Raw genomic sequence first — 20,139 nt, forward strand, 5'->3', positions numbered from 1 at the left:
ATGCATACTTCTAAAGTGACCAAAGACCTTGGGGTGCCTGGGTGGCTCAGTTGGTAAAGCATCCAACTCTTGGTTTCTGCTCAAGTCATGACTCACAGTTTGTGGTTCATGCCCCACATTGGGATCTGTTTTGACAGTGGAAAGTCTGATCAGGATTCTTTCTCTCCCTTCCTCTCTCTCTGCCCCTCTCCTACTGGAGCACACTCACATGTGTGCTCTTTCTCTCTCTCTCTTTCTCCCTCCCCCAATATAAATAAATAAATAAATAAACTTAAAAAATTATAAAGTGAACAAAAACCAGATATACTGTTCAAATACCTGCCTTTTAGGAGGCTTTCCTTTCCTAGGTTTTATCCCTAGGCCAAATAGCAGCCTACTTTAGAACCATCTGCAAACAGGACCAATTTTTCTCTCCCTTGGTTGACTGATTATTATAAGAAACTCATCCTGAGATCTTAGTCATGGTTAGGGGGGAAAGTGGTGATGCAACAGAAGTGAGTGCCATGGAGATATGAGTTATTTACACATACAGCCTTTTTATACCTGTAGGATCTGCTTTTTCTTGATTACGTACAGCAGCCGCGCCTTTCACACTATTTCTTGATGGGTCATATAACACCCAGTTTGTAATGGACATCTCAGGTCTTATAGTCACTTGGGATCCTGTGATCAGCTCTTTAGTCTCTGTAAGAGCCTAGCAGCAAGCGAAGAGCCATTTTCAATACATGTTTGACAAAAAGGAAGTGAGGTTCTTTCACTCCCCTAGAATTGCACACTGTGGTCAGCCCCAAGTCTGGGGCTTGCCCGAGACTCCATTCAGCACTGTGATCTGTTGCATACTCTCAGGCATCACTGAGTGACCCACACCGCAAAGCTGCTTATACTCCAGCATGTGCCAACTGCAGAGCTGCCTCTGGGCTTCACCCAAAACGAGCAGTTTTATGAGTTACCCTGTAAACGAGCTGAAGTAGCATTTGCAAATAGGGCGTATTTTGTCTTCAAATTGAAAGACACTGGCAAGCGTTTGCCTCTTTCATAAAGGTGGGTGTTCCTAGGTCTGAACATTGGAGAGGTTATTGACAAGTTGCAGACCACAGAGCTCTGAGGGATTTTACATGGCACATGTGTCTCTTCAGAGGCCAAACAAGCACGTTAAACTGAGATTTGATAGAAACCCATGTCTATGGCTGTTTCAGGGGCCACTTACCGTGGCCATTCCCTTAGAAGTGCCATGTTGCTTTGATTTATAATTTTAGTGGGTTGGGGTGGACTCAGACATTTAGTCCTTTCTATATTATAGTCCTTACCCGTTGGGCCAGTGAGCCAACGGATACCACTCTATGACTCTGCTACTGTAACTATACATTCTCTCCAATAGTTTCCCTGTTAAATAAATTGTGGTCAATTTAGTAGTAATTATATGACCCCTTAAATTCCTACTCTGCTGAACCACAGTGGCATTTTATTTTCCCAGGGATTTGAATAAGCTCAGAGCCAAGTTTTAACAGCATCCTTGCATTCTCAGTATAGCTCTTTTCCCTAGTATATAAAGCCTATATAAATGGCCACAGTTTTCTTTAAGAATGACTGGAATTAGGGGAAGAGGGAACTTGAAAAGAATCTTGGAGTACAAACTTGTCACATTATTGCAGTGTCTTTTCTTAGGGAATCCATCCTCTCTACTCTTTAAGGGACTTTGAGTCTGAGAACAAACTCAAGTCGGGGAATTAGATGAGAACTATAACCCTTTATTAATGTGACTTAGGTCTGTGTTCCCTACATTTAGTGTTCCATTTCTTTTAAGTTTTTGTTTAAACTCCAGTTAGTTAACATACCATCTAATATTAGTTTCAGGTATACCATATAGCAGTTCTACACTTCCATACAACATGTGCACTTTTTAATCCCCATTCCCTATGAGGCAGGGAGACACTGAAGAAAGAGACAGCCACACAAGGTAGGAAGGTGGCAGTTTTAATTAAAGAAAAGAGAACTTATATACCACATTTATCTTGGCGGGCAGCAAGATGAATGGATCCCCACACTCACCCTCCAAATCTTAAAAGTTTATAAAGAGGCCCTAACTGGGCTCAGTCACATATACTCTGCAGGTGCTTTCAACATCACATCACCATCTCAAGGCTCTCCTTGGAACAGCCTCTGAGAAAGGAAAAGGAGGGGTAAGGAGCCTCCAAGTGTCTGGGTCCAGCTCACAGGTCAATCAGTGATCACGTCTTTTTTCATGTTCCCCAGCAATGCAGTAACAATCCTCAAATATCAGTGGTTTTATTTATATATAAAAAGTTTGTTTTACTCACTCCACTTGCCCATAGCAAGTCAGTAAGGGGATTCTACTACTGGAGTGACTCAGTGAACCAAGCCGATGAAACAGTCACCATCTTGAACATCACTTAGCACTGTAGCAGAGGGAAGAAATGCTCTGGAAGTGTGGATTCAGCAATTAAAGGTAATAGCCTGCAAATGATGTGTGTCATGTTCTCTCACAGTTTAATGAACACAACTAGTTACACACCCCCTACTAACTAACAAGTGCACTTTTGTGATGTTCTTAGTAGAGGACTTGAAATATTTGTCAACAAAAATTAATGTCTACCACAGTCATCATTATGCCAAGGAAGTCTGGCATCCCATTTTAACTTAATGAAGGCCACCACTGAGATTTCTCTTTACCAATCGAGCAGATTTTCAGTGCTAATCTCAGATGCTCAAGCACATTGTGCACACTGAATCCACATCCCTAGTATTTACCCATATAGACAAATTCAATTCACAATAACGAGTTTCTTCCTTCCTTGTCAGCACTCTTAGAATTGATTCTTATACATATTGCCCCAGTTTCTACCAAAGTCAATTACCAAGATCTTAAAATGTTTTGCTTTCTGTAGTAGTTCTTCCGGGAAATGCTAGAATCTGACTGTAATGTGGATCTGATGGCAATGATGAAGTGGACATGAAGAGAATTAGAATTCCTTTGTAGGTAACCGCGTCAGCTAAAACCTTTACAGGATCTTCAAGCCAGATAGTACAGGCTTCATCTGTGAGAAGGGACTACGGATCGCAAAATAGCTCATTGAGGCTTGGTGATTCTCAGAACCCAGATTCATACAAATCCACCAACTCTCCCCATCTCATTCTTAAAGTCACACTCTTACCTGATCAGTATCCTAAATTTCACATAGAAGTCCAGCAAAGTTGTGAATTCAAACTGCAAGATCAGACTCAATGTTGTTTTTTAGCCATGTAAACTCTGGGTCTACAAGAGAAGAAATATAGAAGGTCTCCTGTCCTCAGAGCGTGCTGTGAGATCACAACTTAAAATTCAGAATGTTTTATTCTCTTCCTTTAAGCTTTTTATTACTTCTGGAATTAGCCACTGACCCACTGTGGAGATAGGTGCCCTTTAGTTCCATCACAATGGTTTATGACAGCAGCTACATAATGCGCCTTTTAAATAGTCCCTTTCTTCCAGGCAACCTCAAGCGATCATGTCATAGGCAGGTTTTCTATTTATTCAATTAACCACTGCATCTGATTTTTCGTTGGCAATGAGGTCATTTTTGCCTTCAAGGCCAACCTGGTGAGAAAATCTCAGATTCCAAACTTTGGAAATCTGTTTATGGAAATAAATTTCAATGCAGGAAAGAGAAATTAGCTTAGGTGTTTCATACAGAAAAGGAACTGGCTACTTAAAATTTTACTGAAATTAATGGAAGAGTGGAAGTCATAAGACTTCCAGCAGATTGCAAGGCCATGCCATGCAACTACTATCCAAATATCAGAAAACTGTTGCTGCTGTTCTCAAGGAATTCTCAGGAAACATCTGGAAACTGGTGCTGCTATCACAGCTGCCCTTTCTACCAGAGAGTGACATGTGCAGTCTGGCCTTTAAATAATTTGTGTCTGCCAGAGCCTGTCCATCAACCATTACCATCACAGAAAGAAGATCCTGTACCTTATCCACCTTCCAGATTTCATGCAAGTGCATTTCTTTGAAATGTATTTAATTCTGCAAGGCAAAAATGACCTAAAAAGTGCAAATTTTGTTTTGCTCTAAGTTAACTTACAACAAAATGCAATTCCCATGAAAATCTCTCCTTTTTCTTTTATTTTTTTTAAAGTTTATTTATTTATTTATTTATTTATTTATTGAGAAAGAGAGCGAGCAGGTCAGGGGTTGGGGTTGGCGTGGGGGGGTGGGTTGCGGGTGGAGACAGACACTACCAAGCAGGCTCTGCACTATCAGCATAGAGCCAGATGCAGGGTTCGAACCCGTGAACTATGAGATCATGACCTGAGCTGAAACCAAGAGCCAGATGTTTAACCAACTGAACACTCAGGCACCCCTCTCCTTTTCTTTTAAACTGGTACTTGAGAAATTGATTCTAAACTTTTGAATAAACAAATGAGTTGAGAATATCTATGGAAGAGTAATGAAAGGGATTTATGTGCTCATAAATGACAATTCGTTAGAAACCTTTATCAGTATGTATAGGGATAATGATATAAGATATGTGAGACAGACCAGATAAAAAGAACAATCATCAGTCAGAAAGAGGTATATATAGTAATGTAGTAGGCGATGACAATAGCTTCACAAATAATGAGAGAAGGAGAAGTTGCTTAATCTACCCAAACAATTCTTTGCTATTTGTAACAAGACTAAAAACTCAAGTTTGAGCCATTACTTCCAATCTTAGTGTCCACATTCTCTTTTTTTGTTTTGTCTTGTTTTCTGAGAGAGAGAGAGAAGGAGAGAATGAGGGATAGAGAGAATCTTAAGCAGGCTCCACACTCAGTGCAGAGCCCAACATGGAGCTCCATCTCATGATGAGATCATGACCTGAGCTGAAATCAAGAGTCGGACATTTAATCAACTGAGCCACCCAAGCACCCCAGTCTCCACATTCTTTAGATAATTTTATATAAAATTGTAAGTCAATAAAAATGGAAAATTGTATAGGTAATTACAATTTTTATGAATGAACTTCCCAAGAATAAATGCCCTCCTGTTGCTCAATCACTGAGATCTGTCTTACCAGATTTCACCCACCACCCATGGGAAGCTTCTGCTTTCCTAGAGGTGGTGGTGGGTTAAAGAGGGAGATGTAATAAACACTTCTTTCAATAAAACCCTAGAGAAGTCCTTTGTCATTTTCTGAGGATCATTTTTAACTAACCCTGGGAAAAAACTTGCTGTTAGGAATAAAGGTAAACTTTATTAATATGATTCTAAAATTCAAACTCAAGCCTATTCCTTTAAAGTTAAAATAAATAAAATAAAGGGATAGTCTACAGGAAGAAGGCTTCTTGTAGAGAAAAGAGCAGTGCAAAGATCTTAGGTGAGAGTGGGTTCTGATGTGTTCAAGGAAGTAGGTAGTGCATATTTGTTGAGTGAATGAATAAAGTTTCCCCAAACAATGAAGTCATATTAGAGTAACATTAAACCAATGATAAAGTTCGAATTCTTGATTTATTTTCTCACATAAAATCACTTTAAAAAATTCATTAAAAAATTAAAGAAACAAAATCATCATTTTCTATTTAGCTTTGCTTGTACTTTGGGTCTGTAAATTCTTTTGAAACTGAGATCAAACCCTAATGTGCTCTGCCTCATATTGGCGATCCATCCGTACTCGGGACTCCTTTCACATTTTCAACCCATCTTCCACTATTTCTTGACAAAAGTCCTCCAGCCCAGCCAACAATTGTTTATTTGTTGGTTGTCAAGCACACCATATTCGTTTCCATCCCAAATCCTTTGTTCTTACTATTTCTCTGACCTAGAATGACCTTCTTCCTCCTCCCTTGCTCTGCTTTTTATCAAAACCCTGACAGAGTTCACTTCAGTTTTCTTCGGTCTCTGAGGCCTTCACTCATTCTCTCCACAGCCTTATCTCACACAACTCAAAATATCTTTTTCACTCAGACTGCTAAATAATAATATTGTTACTGATATTACTGTTCCATTTTAGGTTGATGAATTTCTAGTAACTTATTTTGAATTTAAAATTTACAGAAAAGTTGTAAGAGGAGTACACAGAACTTTTGTATTTCTTTCACCTCAGTTACCCAAAATTAGTTAATATCTCATCATATGATACTCTCAATTATATATATATATGTAAATTACATATATATATATAAATATATATGTATATATTACAATTTGAATGGTTGATATACATATATATATACATATATACATATATACATATATACATATATACATATATATATGTATATCAACCATTCAAACTTTCCTAGTTATTCCCCAAATACATCTTTTTTTACTTTGTGGCCCAGGATCTAATCCAGGATGTCACATTGATTAGTTGTCGTGTCTCTTTAGTCTCTTATTGAATTGGAAAGAGTACCTTTATCTTTCCCTGTCTTTCATGACTTTGAGAGTTTTAAAGAGTGTAAACCCTCCTACCTGGAAGATGTGCTTTACCTGTTTCCATCTGATTTTCCTCACATCCAGACTTAGATCATGTATCTTTCAGAGGAGCCCCACAGAAATAATGCTCTGATCTCAAGACATCATAGCAGGAAGCATGCAATCAAGTTCATGCCAGATTTTTTCACCATAAAGTCATTAGTTTTCCATAGTAATTGATAAATACTTTATAGGAAGACACTCTGAGACTTTATCAACACCCTGTTCCTCACCAAACCTTTACTCCACAGCTTTCATTTCCATTGATGACTCCTACCCGAACCAAACACCACTAAGCTATTTGACAAAGAAAGATTCTATTTCCCAACAGTACCTTTATTAGTTGGAAGTCTACTATAAGGATGAGTTTCACTTTTCCCCCTGAGTATTTTTTTTTATTTTTTTTTATCAGTGTAGTTTCATAGGTTCCTATTTTTTCCAATGTTTGATAAACTGTTGATATTATTATTTATTTTGGTGTTCAAATTGCTCCATATTTGGCAAGTGGGAGCCCCTACAAGGTAGTTCCTGTGTCTCTTTAAAGTGTCCCCATTAGTTTTTTGGTTTTTTTAAAGAACTATTTTACTTTCTGGTCCCATATGATATATAGGCTCAACTTGTACTGTCTCTGTCTCAGCCTCAGTCAATTATGCAGAGTTCTGGTTTATCTTAGTAGAATATGTTCCTGAGAAACAGAGGTCTGGCACCCCATGTTCTCATTACTACTGAGGTATCATTGATTCTAGGCCTTCTGAGTGGATATATTTAGAAAATAAATGTATGTACACATAGGTACACACATGAATTGATATCTATTTCTGTATCTATTCACCTGGAGAGTTTTTTTCTGAGTTCACGTCAACAACTCTAGTTCCAATTCAACACCTTTCTAGCATTCCTCCTTTACATATTTGAGATCCTTTCTCCAACAGTGAGAAATTTGGCTCCCGATACCCTTAATACATTTGCTTACTTGCTCATTCCTCCTATATGCAACAGATCTCTTAACCACACCATCCACCACCTCCTAAGCTCCGCATTTTTGGGCTCCACCGTCACTTTGTTGGCCTTGCAGCTTCCTGGGCCTTATCACCAACTAGGCCCTCAGTCATGTTCATTGCCTCCAAAGAAAAGCAAAGGAAGACAAGGGAAAGAAAAAGAGAAAACAAGGTAAAAGAAAAAAACACTTTTATTTCATTCTTAACTAACCACAACTACTAATGAGATGCGTGTGCCTGTCAGGGACACTGCACACCTTTTCAAACCGTGTAATTAGATTAGGCCTAACCACTGTCATTTTCTGCCTCCACTTTGACTTTCACATAATACTTGCTATTATCACAACTACCAAAAACACAACTTCGCAAAGATCACATCTAAATAGTTCAAACTATTGTTGGAGCTATATTCTACCTCAAGCTAGTACTTGGCATAATCTCCAAGAAATGTTAAATTGGATTTAAATCTCCAATTCTAAAATTCCCCATTTTTCTGAATGCAGGTAAAGTGTGACCTCAGGCGAAATTTTGGGAAGGTTTTCCATTCTTCTCAGTGGAGCTATAACCAAGTCCAAGTTTGTTCTGCTCACCACATGACCGGCCCATAAGTCGAGGGGCAAAATGTCAGGTTAAGGAAAGGGACTTCAGTCAAAAAGCCCACAAACCTAGGAGACTGCAGATTATTGTCCTAAAGAACTACTTCCCCTCAGCTTGAAATTCAAGCTTCTTTTATGCAGGGAAAGAGGTAAGCTGCAGAGTTGGAGTCAAAAGGTGACTGATATCTGCAGGCATTCAGGTGCCCACAAGAGTTGGAGGAAGGTTGTGAAATGTTTTGTCCTTGGTCAGTTGACCTTTACATACAGGAATCTGATCCTGTCCTTCCTGTAAATGTTAACGATGGCACAGTCATCTCTACACGTACTTCCTTATCTCCTCCAATGAGGTAGGTTTGGGGTAGAGTGGTTTTTGCAAATCTTATTTGTAACATGTCCACGTGCAAAGCTAAGCAGAAGTTTCTAAGCTGTAGATCACAGCAGCTGGGGAAATGGAAGCAACATAGAGTCAGACATGCTAAGTTTCTCCCTGTTACAGAGCAATTTGGAATATCCACTTTTTATCATTTATTTTTCTCTCTCATCTTTGCTACAGAAGTGAAAACTAGCACACAAGCTATTGTTAACTCTCCAAAGAAGCTTTGGAAAGAGAATATGGAGACTATCTCGGCTTTTTCCTTGGATGTAAACATCTTTAAAAATCTCAAATGAAAGAAACATAAAAACAGAAATAAGCTTTTTAACAAGATTCATGGTATTGTCTTTATAACAATTATCTTTGCCTTTGTTGTTGTACTTAATAAACCGTTTCGGTTTCCTTCTCCTATATTTTATAACTTAAATAAGGATTCTTGTTTACTTATTTTGAATTATTGTCAACGATCCAAATTTGGAACTGCAATGTGAGCTTTGTTAGAGCTTTACATCCTGCAAGAAGACATCAATGTATTTGTAAGTCCGAACATTATGGAAAGAGTGTTCATTTAGGCTTTTGCCTAAATTTGTCTGGCCTTCAACAGGGTTCAAATCCAGTTAAATTCTTATTTCATCTAAACAGCTGCTATTTCCTTTTGCACATCTTTGCCTCAACTATAAAAAGGCAGCCGTCTAAATTTGCATAACAATTGGACCCTCTCCCAAGGACTTGAAGCGCGTTCTAGCCAAATGCAGATTAAATTGGCAAAGCGATAATGCCCTTCAAATTGTTGTACCCTGTTTCAAAAATGAAGTATAACTCCTGGAAACAGCTAAAACACAAGTTGTTCTTCAACTTATATGCTCTTTCTATTACATTGAAACAGTTTGAAGCTTTGAAAACATCTGAAGAGGGAAAATGGGATCAACAGTGAACCAGCTGTGACCTCCACTACTGACTAACTTTGGAAAGGGTAGCACCAATCCACTGCCCCTCAAGCCTACCTGTTAACAAGTAAGCCCAGGGGAAGGCTTTACCACCAGTGATTTTTTTTAAGTTTCAGTGAAGTGCAACTCTGCAGTCACTAGTTAGTACTCATGTTTTAGAATTCGAGTGCTTGGAATTAAGATCATAGTACAATTGAATTCAAAAGAAACCCAGAAATCTCAGGTTTTCTAGCAAAAATAGAGAAGGTACTCTGAATATCAGCCACAACATTTTGATTTGTTTTGTTAGCTACTTATTTTATTGCATGTGAAGAATACAAGACGAGATGGACTTTTTTTCTCAGTTTCAGCGATAGCCTTAAAATGGTAAGGCTCTAACTGGATGAAATCAGCAGACTCAGACTGGCCCTTCAACAGAAGGGCAAGGCGGGTAGTGAAGTCACCTCGAATGGTAAACACCCAGACACTTCCCCACTGAACAAGTCCGGGCTTAATTCTTGCCCTTTCCAAATTCACAGTTCTCCTGGGACATGTCATTCCAGGGAGCTGCAAAGGATGAGAGATGGCACCCCAGAGAATTCTGTTTATAAGAAGTTATTCACATTCAATCATCTCAGGAGATATGAACACAGCAATTTTGAAATTACCGATTAATTGTTAACCCTTGGAGAAAAAATTAGACGATTATTTTTGAAAACATGAAAAGCCTCATTAAAATAAAAATTAGTTTCCCACATGTGATTCAACTTCTATTCATTAATTATGGAGAAGTTAATAATTACTAAATTGCCAGAAGTAAAAAAACAAATCTTTCATCACTGGAGAGGTGCTGAGCTTTTTATAAGAAATCATCAAGAATATGCTACAGTCTTAGAAGCTTTTGGTGTCTCAGGCTTTTTCCACTGCATATATGCAGTCAATTAACCTGTTTAACTTTTTCAGTGTAATTTAAGGTTGATTTTCTTTTATCTTCACAGTAGCTAAGATTTTATTTACTTCATATTTTAAAACTCATGAATTCATAGTTTAGTATATCATTCTTTCTGACAACCCCATTTCGCTTTTAGAGATAAGACTCTCTAGGGACTTAAGTTTGGCTTCAAATTCTCAAGATGGAATAATTTTGAAAGCATGCCGATTTTTAAAGATCTTATGACTAAATTCTAACATCTGTAGATGTTAGCCAACAGCCTAGCCCTCAAAAAGAAAAATAAAAAGGAGAAAAGGAAAAGGAGGGTGCTTATCTTTGCAAATGGCTATATGTGACCTTTAATAAATACTCATTTAAAAATGATCCATTTCCACAAAGTTGTTTTTTACATTTTGCTTAGAGTGCAAGTCTCTCTAGCAGGCCAAATAAAGTCTAGAAAACTGTGGTCACTCCTGCAGTTAAATTTTGAAAGTCTTATAAAAGTAAAACAAAATAAATCTAAATGTGTCATACCAATATTCACCAACATCCAGGCCCTTATCACCTCATAATAACATTAGCAAAGCTGGAAGCTTCTGTGGTCAACATTTTCAAATCCTCTTGGTTATGCCAGTCACTGCAGGGCCTTCTAGAGTGCAATTTTTATCTGACACTTTTCCAGTCAAAACTCTGCAGCTTTTTGACTTCTCTAAGTAAAACACTAATACTGTAGCCTGACATTTATGGCCCTGAGTAACCTGGACAAACTTGAACACTCTCTACACTGTTCAGGTAGTGACATCACTGCCAATTATTATTTGTAAGGAAAATATCCTACCCTGTGTTTCCTGGGGGCATATTAAGTAAGATAGAAGTTTTGAGAATGACTGCTTCTGCTCTTCTCTCCAGATCCTCACTTGGTCCTTTCTAAGGAGGCAGAGAGACATATCTAATAGAAGAATTTAGAATCTGTATACCTGTATGGAGCATGCACTCCCGTGTCCTTTCCGGCTAATAGTACATTAACTGAGTGGGCCCTGCCTTATCAGACCAGAAAGTCTGCAGTTAGAACAAGGCAAATTCAGTTCCTGCAATAATGGTTAAAAAAGTGCCTTTAGTCATTTTTCCTAAGCCACGCACTGGTGCCCAGCCTTTGCAGGAATAATGTAAGTTTTGGCTCTGACTTTTCTACCTCTTAACTAAATTACACTTAATAGGATGAAGGATGTGCCTAAATGCCACTCTTTAAATAAAGTCATTAACGTATATAAATCTATACTTGGATCCGGTTGATTACTTGTTAATCAACCATTCCTGTCCTGTTACTGTCTAAATCATGTTATCGCCTCTTTCCTATCTTCACCTGATGACACTAGACCTCGATATCTTCCTCTGCCCATTTGTCATCCCAGTGAATAGCATCAACATCCAAACAGCTGTCAGTGTTAGAAATCCAGATGATACATTTGCCTTCTCTTCATTCTTCATCCCCTTCAACCCATCAACAATCCTGCCAGCCTCCAATGACTCTCAACCTTTCAGTCAAAATGTCTTTTTGTAAATGCAGACCTGATCATGCACCACCTCAAAATGTTCTGCCCAACAACACATATTTTCAAAGTATTTTATATATTCTAATTATACATAAAAACATACTTTAAAACAAAACACAAATACTTACTTCCCTCTCTAAGATTAATTTACTCCTTTGGTCCCCTAGCTTTCTGCAGGCCAATTATCTTGGCTTTCTTACATTTCAGGGACTCGCCATGTTCCTCTTCAGAGGGTTTTGTACTTGTTTTTCCCTATGACTGCAATGCTTTCCTCTTTCCTCTCCACATGCTTAATTTTTAAAATTTCAGTTCACTTGCAACTTCTCTGCAAATATTTTGTACTTTCTTGACCAGGAAAATGTTTCTATTTTATCCTTTTATAAAATGATTTACCTCTACTCTATCAAACTTATCCCATTTGTAGTTTGACATTTCTGTGGTCATTTATAAAATGCGTGTATGTATCAACAAGTGGAAGCCCATACAGAGGCGGTATGATTTTTCTCACATAGCACAATTCTAGTACACAGTATTTGCTCAATAAGTATTTAAGTGAATGTAAAAAAAAAAACACAGATGGATGGACAAGCTCTCAAAGTAGTTGCAGAATTGAGTTAAAGTTCACTCTGGTCTGTTGGGTGATTTTCTTGAGAGCAGCAAAGATGACCAGCCAAGGCCTACTTTCTTCCAGACCGTGCTATCATGGCCACTGCTTGGTTATAAAATCTCTTGAAAAAAGCTTTCCCTAACAAAGAGTAATCAAGGGAGGGAGGAAACTTTTTGGCAGAAGTAATCATACATATATTAAAAAAATAATAATAATAATAGAACTGTGGAAAAGAAAATGGTGTTCCAAAAAAAAAAAGAATTAATTTCACTATAATGTGATTTTAAAGGAAATAAATTGCTTAAATGTCAATATAAAATTTATTATTTGACTAAAAATCAACTGGAAATATAATGAAATGAATGGGATAAAAGGTATCAGCTTTCATTCAGCTTATATTGTAGGATTAATAAAAACACAAATGAAGAGTAAAAAATTTCTCATCCATTTTGGGTGGCAAACATTAGTACAAATAAAGCCTGTCAATATCTACCCAAACTAAAGATACACACAATTTTCACTTATGGTTGGATAAGTACAAAATTGCACAAATGTTTTCTAAAAAAAACAAAAAAAAATGTTTGTGTTCATAGAAGCACTTAAAAGAATCTGGAAACTCATCAAAATCTCCATAAACAGTTGAATAAATAAATCATATCATACTCATATAATGGAACATTGTAGAGCAAAGAGCATGAACAAACCACAATTACAGGTAAACAACAGAGATGAATCCCAGACATGTAACATTGAGCAATAAAAGCCAGCCAAAGATGAGAACTCATTGCATGAGTTCATGTATATAAAGTTCAAAAACAGGCCAAACCTATCTATGCTATAAAAATCCAGGATAGCAGTTACTCTTGGAGGATTTTGGTGATGAAAAGGGAGCATAAAGGTGGGGTGGGCGGTGGAGGAGTGGGGAGCTTCAAGATTGTTATACTCTTCTATCACCAAGTAGTGCTTTCATGGGTGTATTCATTTTATAAAAATTAATTGAGCTGTTCTTTCATAATTTATGCATTTTCCAGTATGTGTGTGAGAGGTAATTAAAAATAAGATTTTCTACTTTTTCTATTTACCTTTTTGATTTATTCTTGAGTTAGTTTTTGTCATTTATATTTTTCTGGGAGATAACTATTTTATCTAAATTTTCAAATTTTTGATACAAAATTGCTTGCAACATTATCATAGTATTATGTTTAAATCTTGACTGTATCTATAAATATTCCCTGTTGTCTTTCCTAATATTGGGGCTTTCCATTTTTTTCTTTCTCTTGAAAGAGATTTATCTATTTTATTAATATTATTTTAGATAGACTTTTTTTTAGAGTACCTTGTGGGCTCACGGCAAAACTGAGAAGGTACAGAGATTTCCTTTATACCACCTGCTCTTACACGTGCGTAAAACCTCCACCTTTGTCAACATCCCTCTACCAGAGGGGCACATTTGTCACAACTGATGAACCTACACTGACACATCATAATCACCCAAAGTCTGTAGTTTATCTTAGGGTTCACTCTTGATGTTATACATTCTATGGGTTTGAACACTTGTATAATGACATGTATCCACTATAACAATATCACACGGAGTAGATTCACTGCCTTAAAAGTCCTCTGTGCTTTGCCTTTTCATCCAACTTGCCTCCCTAATCCCTTTTAACCACTGACCTTTTCACTGTCTTCATAGTTTTGCCTTTTCCAGAATGTCATCTAGTTGAAATCATACGTGTATCTTTTTCTAGTTGGTTTCTTTCATTTAGAAATATGCACTTAAATTTCTTCCATATCTTTTTATACTTGGACAGCTCATTTCTTTTTAGCTTTAAATAATATCCCATTATCTAGATATATCATAATTTTTTTATCTATTCACCTACTGAAGGACATCTTGGTTACTTCCAGGGTTGGCAAATTAAAAATAGCATTAACCTTTCCAAAGCATAACATTGTTTTCATTGGACATGTTATTATCCCCAATCAACAAATGAGTCCTAGAGAGGTTATGTGAATTGACTGAAGTTACACCAGTAGTCTGAGCCTGATCTCTTAATTGTAGAACATAATGCCTCACCCAGTAAACACACACACATTTCTAAATAAAATATCACACGCACACACACACACACACACACACAGTTTGTGGGGAAATAGGTTCAAGAATTCCTTACACTTACATAAATGGGTTAGAAAAAAGCTTAGGGAGGAAAGCAGTAACCATGGGGCAAAAGTGCACAAGGTTAGTTAGTGAAATAGTGTAATAGGATTATGAGAAATTTGTTATATCACCTGCAGGAAATTACTTTCCATCTGGTGCCAATGTACTTTGATCACAAACACTACTTGCCTCCCAGACCCTTTGTTTCTTAACCACACAAGTTAATGATTACTATCTGATTGTTTTCTTCACATTCCCCACATGTGTAAGATCTTGAGCGCTCAATAAATATGGAGACGAAACCCCTGTTCGGGGCTCTTGTTTTCTCCCAGGCATTAGCCTCTCTTGTATTCAATTCTGCATCCTCTCTCTTGCTGGACTATAGAGAACTCCAAACTCATAGTCTGTGACAACAATTGTGTAAAGCTAAACCATGAACTTAATATAGGGTATACTTGCATAAAGGGTGTTAGGATTGATTGGTCATGTCGAAAGTCACATAGAAATTAACATTTTCTGTAACGTTTAAAATACATTCACAGATTTTTATGTTAACCATGGAATTTAATTAACTTAAAAATAAGAAACAAGGGACTCCTGGATGGCTCAGTTAGTTGAGTGTCCAACTCCTGACTTTGGCTCCAGTCATGATCCCAGGGTTGTGGGATGTGACTTTGTTGGCTCCACGCTGAGCAGAGAGCCTGCTTGAGATTCTCTCTCTCTCTCTCTCTCTCTCTCTCCCTCCCCCTCTGCCCCCTCCCAAGCTTACATGTACATGCACTCTCTCTCTCCTTCTAAAATGAAAAAAGTAATAAGAAGGAATGATGTAAGATACAAACATCAAATCAGCCCTTCCTGATCCTCCCTTGCCCTTCACATTATCTCATCAAAGAACTACCCTGCAGAGCCAGATCTTCCCACATAAGAAACACGTTCCTTCTTACCCTGAAGCAATGTTTGCTCTGCAGAACCACATCTCTAATATTAAAGAAGGATTTTTCATTACATTTGTGTATGTAAAGACCCATTTGGTTGCCTTTTTGAATGTTTCTTCTGCAATGATTTAAAAATATTGGTGTCTGGCAGCCAGGCAGTCAGATGAATGAGGGTGGAAGAAAGGAAATCACAACCCATGTGCTTTGTCAGCTTAGACTCACTGCTGCACTTATTTCAACATGTTCTTCCTCCCCAAATAGAAAATTTCTTAAGGGTTTGGTTTTACACATCTTTAAATCCAAACATTTAACATCTTGTCTTGTGCATCATACAAACTTATTCAGGGTTCATAATAAATAATCAATCGATTAGGAAATGTTAAAAAAACAAAGCATTCTTTTTGTAGACCCTGAAAGCATTATGAAAAATTGAAGGCTTAATAAGTGTTTATTGAGCATTATCTGCATAATGATGTTTTCTAGCATCAATTAAGTACTTTTGGATACCTAACATCATGCTAGAGGAATGTTACATAAACTTTCCCCAAGGGGCGCCTGGGTGGCGCAGTCGGTTAAGCATCCGACTTCAGCCAGGTCACGATCTCGCGGTCCGTGAGTTCGAGCCCCGCGTCGGGCTCTGGGCTGATGGCTCAGAGCCTGGAGCCTGTTTCCGATTCTGTGTCTCCCTCTCTCTCTGCCCCTCCCCCGTTCATGCTCTGTCTCTGTCCCAAAAATAAATAAACGTTGAAAAAAAAATTAAAAAAAAAAAAAAAAAAAAAAACTTTCCCCAAATTAATTTGGGACTCCAAGGGGCGACACATATCATTTAAACTCTCCTTGTGTCCCTAACACTATGAAATGCATACAGGGCTGTCTTGGAGTTGAATACAGGGTGACTTTTATTTTTTCTACAAAAAAAGAAAAAGAAAAAAGGCAAAGCTCCTGCACAGTTGTGACCACACATTGCTTTTACGTGAATTTCTCCAGTAAGGGTATTAATTCTCGTTGGATTACATAACCTGAAGCTGTACAAATGATTTAAATTTGCCACAACTCTTTTTTTTTTGTTTTTTTAATGTTTATTAATTTATTTTGAGAGAGAGGGAGAGAGAGAGAGTGAAAGCAGGGGAGGGGCAGAGAGAAAGGGAGACACAGAATGTGAAGCAGGCTCCAGGCTCTGAGCTGTCAGCACAGAGCCTGATGAGGGGCTTGAACTCATGAACGAGGAAATCACGACCCAAGTCAAAGTTAGATGCTTAGCTGACTGAGCCACCCTGGCACCCCTACTCTTTGCCCCAACTCTTTGCATCCCCAAGAAACTGGAAGAAGCAAAGACAAACCCTCTCTGGAGAAGGTGACCTCTATCTTTGACCTTGATGGACCTCCCAAATAATTTTCTACAGGCAATGACAAGCAAGCAGCCAAAGAAAACAAAGCTCACAAGGAAATAAGACAATATGAGAGACACCAGAAAATATAAGCAAACAATAGAAACATATCTGCAAGTACATCAGATATTATAGTTATCAAATAAATTAGTAAATATTAAAATAAATATGCTTATCATATTTAATGAAAGAAATGACAAATGAAAATATTTACAGAGAACAAGAAACTGTAAAAATTATTTTAAAATAAAATATTATAAAATTGATAACATAATAACTATAATTAAAAACTCATCAGCTACATTTGGACACATATGCACAAGACAGAAGTGGTGAACCTGAAGATAGATCAGAAAAAAAATACCGCAAATGCAACAAATGTCAGTCTAAAATGACTTCACTGGTAAGCCTACATGTCACTCTAAATTAAAAAATGAAAAGCACGTCGATCTCATATAACGTCTTCCAAGAGATAGAAGCGAAAACATGCATAACTCCTTTCCTAAGGCTCAGGGAAGGAAGCATAGTTTGACAGGGTCAAAATAAAAAAACCACTGCAGGACAATCTCATCCACCAACAGATAACAAAAATTCCAAACCAATCACTGGCAAGATGAATCCTGTGGTATATAAAATGAATAAAACCATGATTAAACTTATCTCGGAATTGCAAGATAGGGTAAACATTCTAAAATCTATGAGAGTGTATACAATAGGCATTGAAACGGAGCTTGGTAAAAAGGAAAAAAATTAGCAAACTAGAAATAAAAGAGAACTTCCAAATATGTTAGTTGTATAAAAATGAACTGCAGTAAAAGTGCATGGTGAACTATTGAAAGCTTTCCTTTTGATATCACGAACATGACAAAGATGCCACTATCAATGGTTGATTCAACATCGCATGAGTGGTTCTATCCAAAAGAGTAAAAGGAGAGATGGGGTGGGGTGCCTGGGTGGCTCAGTCAGTTGAACGCCCGACTTTGGCCCAGGTCATGATCTCACAGTTCATGAGTTCCAGCCCCACGTCACTCTCTGAGCTGACAGCCCAGAGCCTGGAGATTGCTTTGGATTCTGTGTCTCCTTCTCTCTCTGCCCCTCCCCCACCTTTCTGTCTCAAAAATAAATAAACGTTAAGAATTTTAAAAAAAGGAAAATTGGCATATGTTGGCACTGAGGGTACTGGCATTACAAATCACTAGGGAAAAAAAAAAACTATTCAGTAAATTGGAACAATCAGTTCCATACAGGTAAATCGGATCCCTACAAAGCAACTCACACAAAAACTCTTTGTAGACAGATGGAGGATCTATAACTTTTAGAAAAAAAAAAAAAACATAGGAGAATATTATTATAACTCTAGGTAAAGAAAATTTCTGAAACATAGCACAATATAAAAATCATGTATAAAAAACTGATAAATTAGACCACTAATTTTAAGAAATTTTGATTAATAAGAGCTTATAGAAACTTATGTTTCAATAGATAGTGGAAAGGCAAGCCACAATTGGAAGAAAATATTTAGAAAACACATATTACTTACAAAATGTTAGTATCCAGAAAATATAATACATATTACAGAATACTTATGAATCAATGAGATAATTTTTAAAAATACATTAAAATAGGACAGACGTCAAGCTTTAAAACACAAATGACAGATAAACTTGTGAAAAATTCGCACCTGGGTGACTCAGTCGGTTCAACATCTGAGATCTCACAGTTCATAAGTTCAAGCCCCGCATCAGGCTCTGCACTGACAGTGTGGAGCCTGCTTGGAATTCTTTCTGTCCCTCTCTCTCTGACCCTCCCCTGTTTATGCTCCCTTCTCTCTTAAAATAAATAAATGAACTTAAAAAAATACAGTGATGTATCTCTTTAATCCACCATTTTGGCAAAAATTGTAAGTCAAACAATTCCAAGAGTTAGTGAAGATGTGGAGTAATTGGATCTCACAAATATCTACCAGCAATAGACTTGATCGATAACGTGTTGCATGTTCACAGTATGCAGCAGTGGAAATAGACAGCTATAGCCATGCAAACCAACGTGTAAAATTTAAAAAACAATTATGAATGAAAAAAGCAAGCCACAGAAGAATACTGGTAGGATGATTCCATTTACATAAAGAAAAAACAGGCACAACTGAAAATATATTGTTTAAGTATATAATTGCATCAGGTAAATTATAACACAGAGTTCAGGGTAGCAGTTCCTTTGGGGAAGGTGATAGACGTCAAGGGTATCCATTTCACTGGAGTGTATAAGGATTTTATGAAGCTGGACTGAAAGTTTCATGAGGGCAGGAACCAGTACTTTCTCCTCTCCATTTTATTTCTTGAGTCTAGCAAAATATATGGCACTTTGTGTGTTCAACTAACACCTACTGGTTAAATGAATGAATACATGGTCTTTGTAAACCATAAATCTACACAAATCAAGTCCTTCCCCCCCCCCCTTATTTTACTATATTTTAGCTAGTAGAATTCTATAGAAGGTAATAAAATGTGGTATTCAGGAAACACCATTGGAAGTTTAATGTTAACCTGGCACTCTTTGACAAAATTAATTAAAATTTTAGTTTTGTGATAATTACAATTACATAGAAATTGCCACATGAGGATGAAACATAAAATCTGGCTTCAGTGGAGCATAATTTGAAAGGAAAAACCACAACAAAGAAAAAAAAGGAATGAAAACTTGCATTAGTAAGAGTCGGCAAGTTCCAGTACATAAGCCATAGTTCACAAGGTAGAAGTTTGTGAAATGTGGTTAACATGCAAATAACTGAGTGTTTCTGAACTCAAATGCCCTTCTACCAATGTGTCTTCAATTAGAAAAATACATCAAATGAATTAAATGTTCATTATATTTGGAGTGTGGAATCAAGCCTTAGTAATCCATTGCACATTTGTCAGTTTTCTGATGTTTTGGCTCCATTTACTCAATTGTCCTGCTGAGATGTTTGTATACTATATGTGAAAAATATGTATTTGCATGTCTATTACAGCAGATTCATACAATCCACACTATATATTGCTCCCGGCTGTGTTTAATGGAATCTATCCAATGAATGAGCAAAGTCTTCAAGTTACAAACAATATTCAAAGAGGACTTTTATCTCAACCAGATACTGTATTACTTACCCAGGATATTTCTATGTACATATAATTTGAGCCAGATCTCTAATAAGGGAGATTTGCTTAGAGGAAGAACT

General features: G+C 37.2%; 1 protein-coding gene across 1 annotated transcript in view; it reads right to left on the bottom strand.

Moving 5' to 3' along the window:
- LOC123596411 overlaps positions 1-20,139 on the bottom strand; it is a 183,808-nt gene that overhangs the window by 115,041 nt on the left and 48,628 nt on the right. Inside the window, 4 exon segments of the mRNA XM_045474933.1 lie at positions 544-684; positions 805-918; positions 8,317-8,492; positions 9,751-9,917. Of these exon segments, the coding sequence (XP_045330889.1) occupies positions 544-684; positions 805-918; positions 8,317-8,492; positions 9,751-9,917 (598 nt within the window).

Source organism: Leopardus geoffroyi, chromosome B1 (genome assembly GCF_018350155.1).
Source record: "Leopardus geoffroyi isolate Oge1 chromosome B1, O.geoffroyi_Oge1_pat1.0, whole genome shotgun sequence".
In the NCBI taxonomy this organism is placed as follows: Eukaryota; Metazoa; Chordata; class Mammalia; order Carnivora; family Felidae; genus Leopardus; species Leopardus geoffroyi.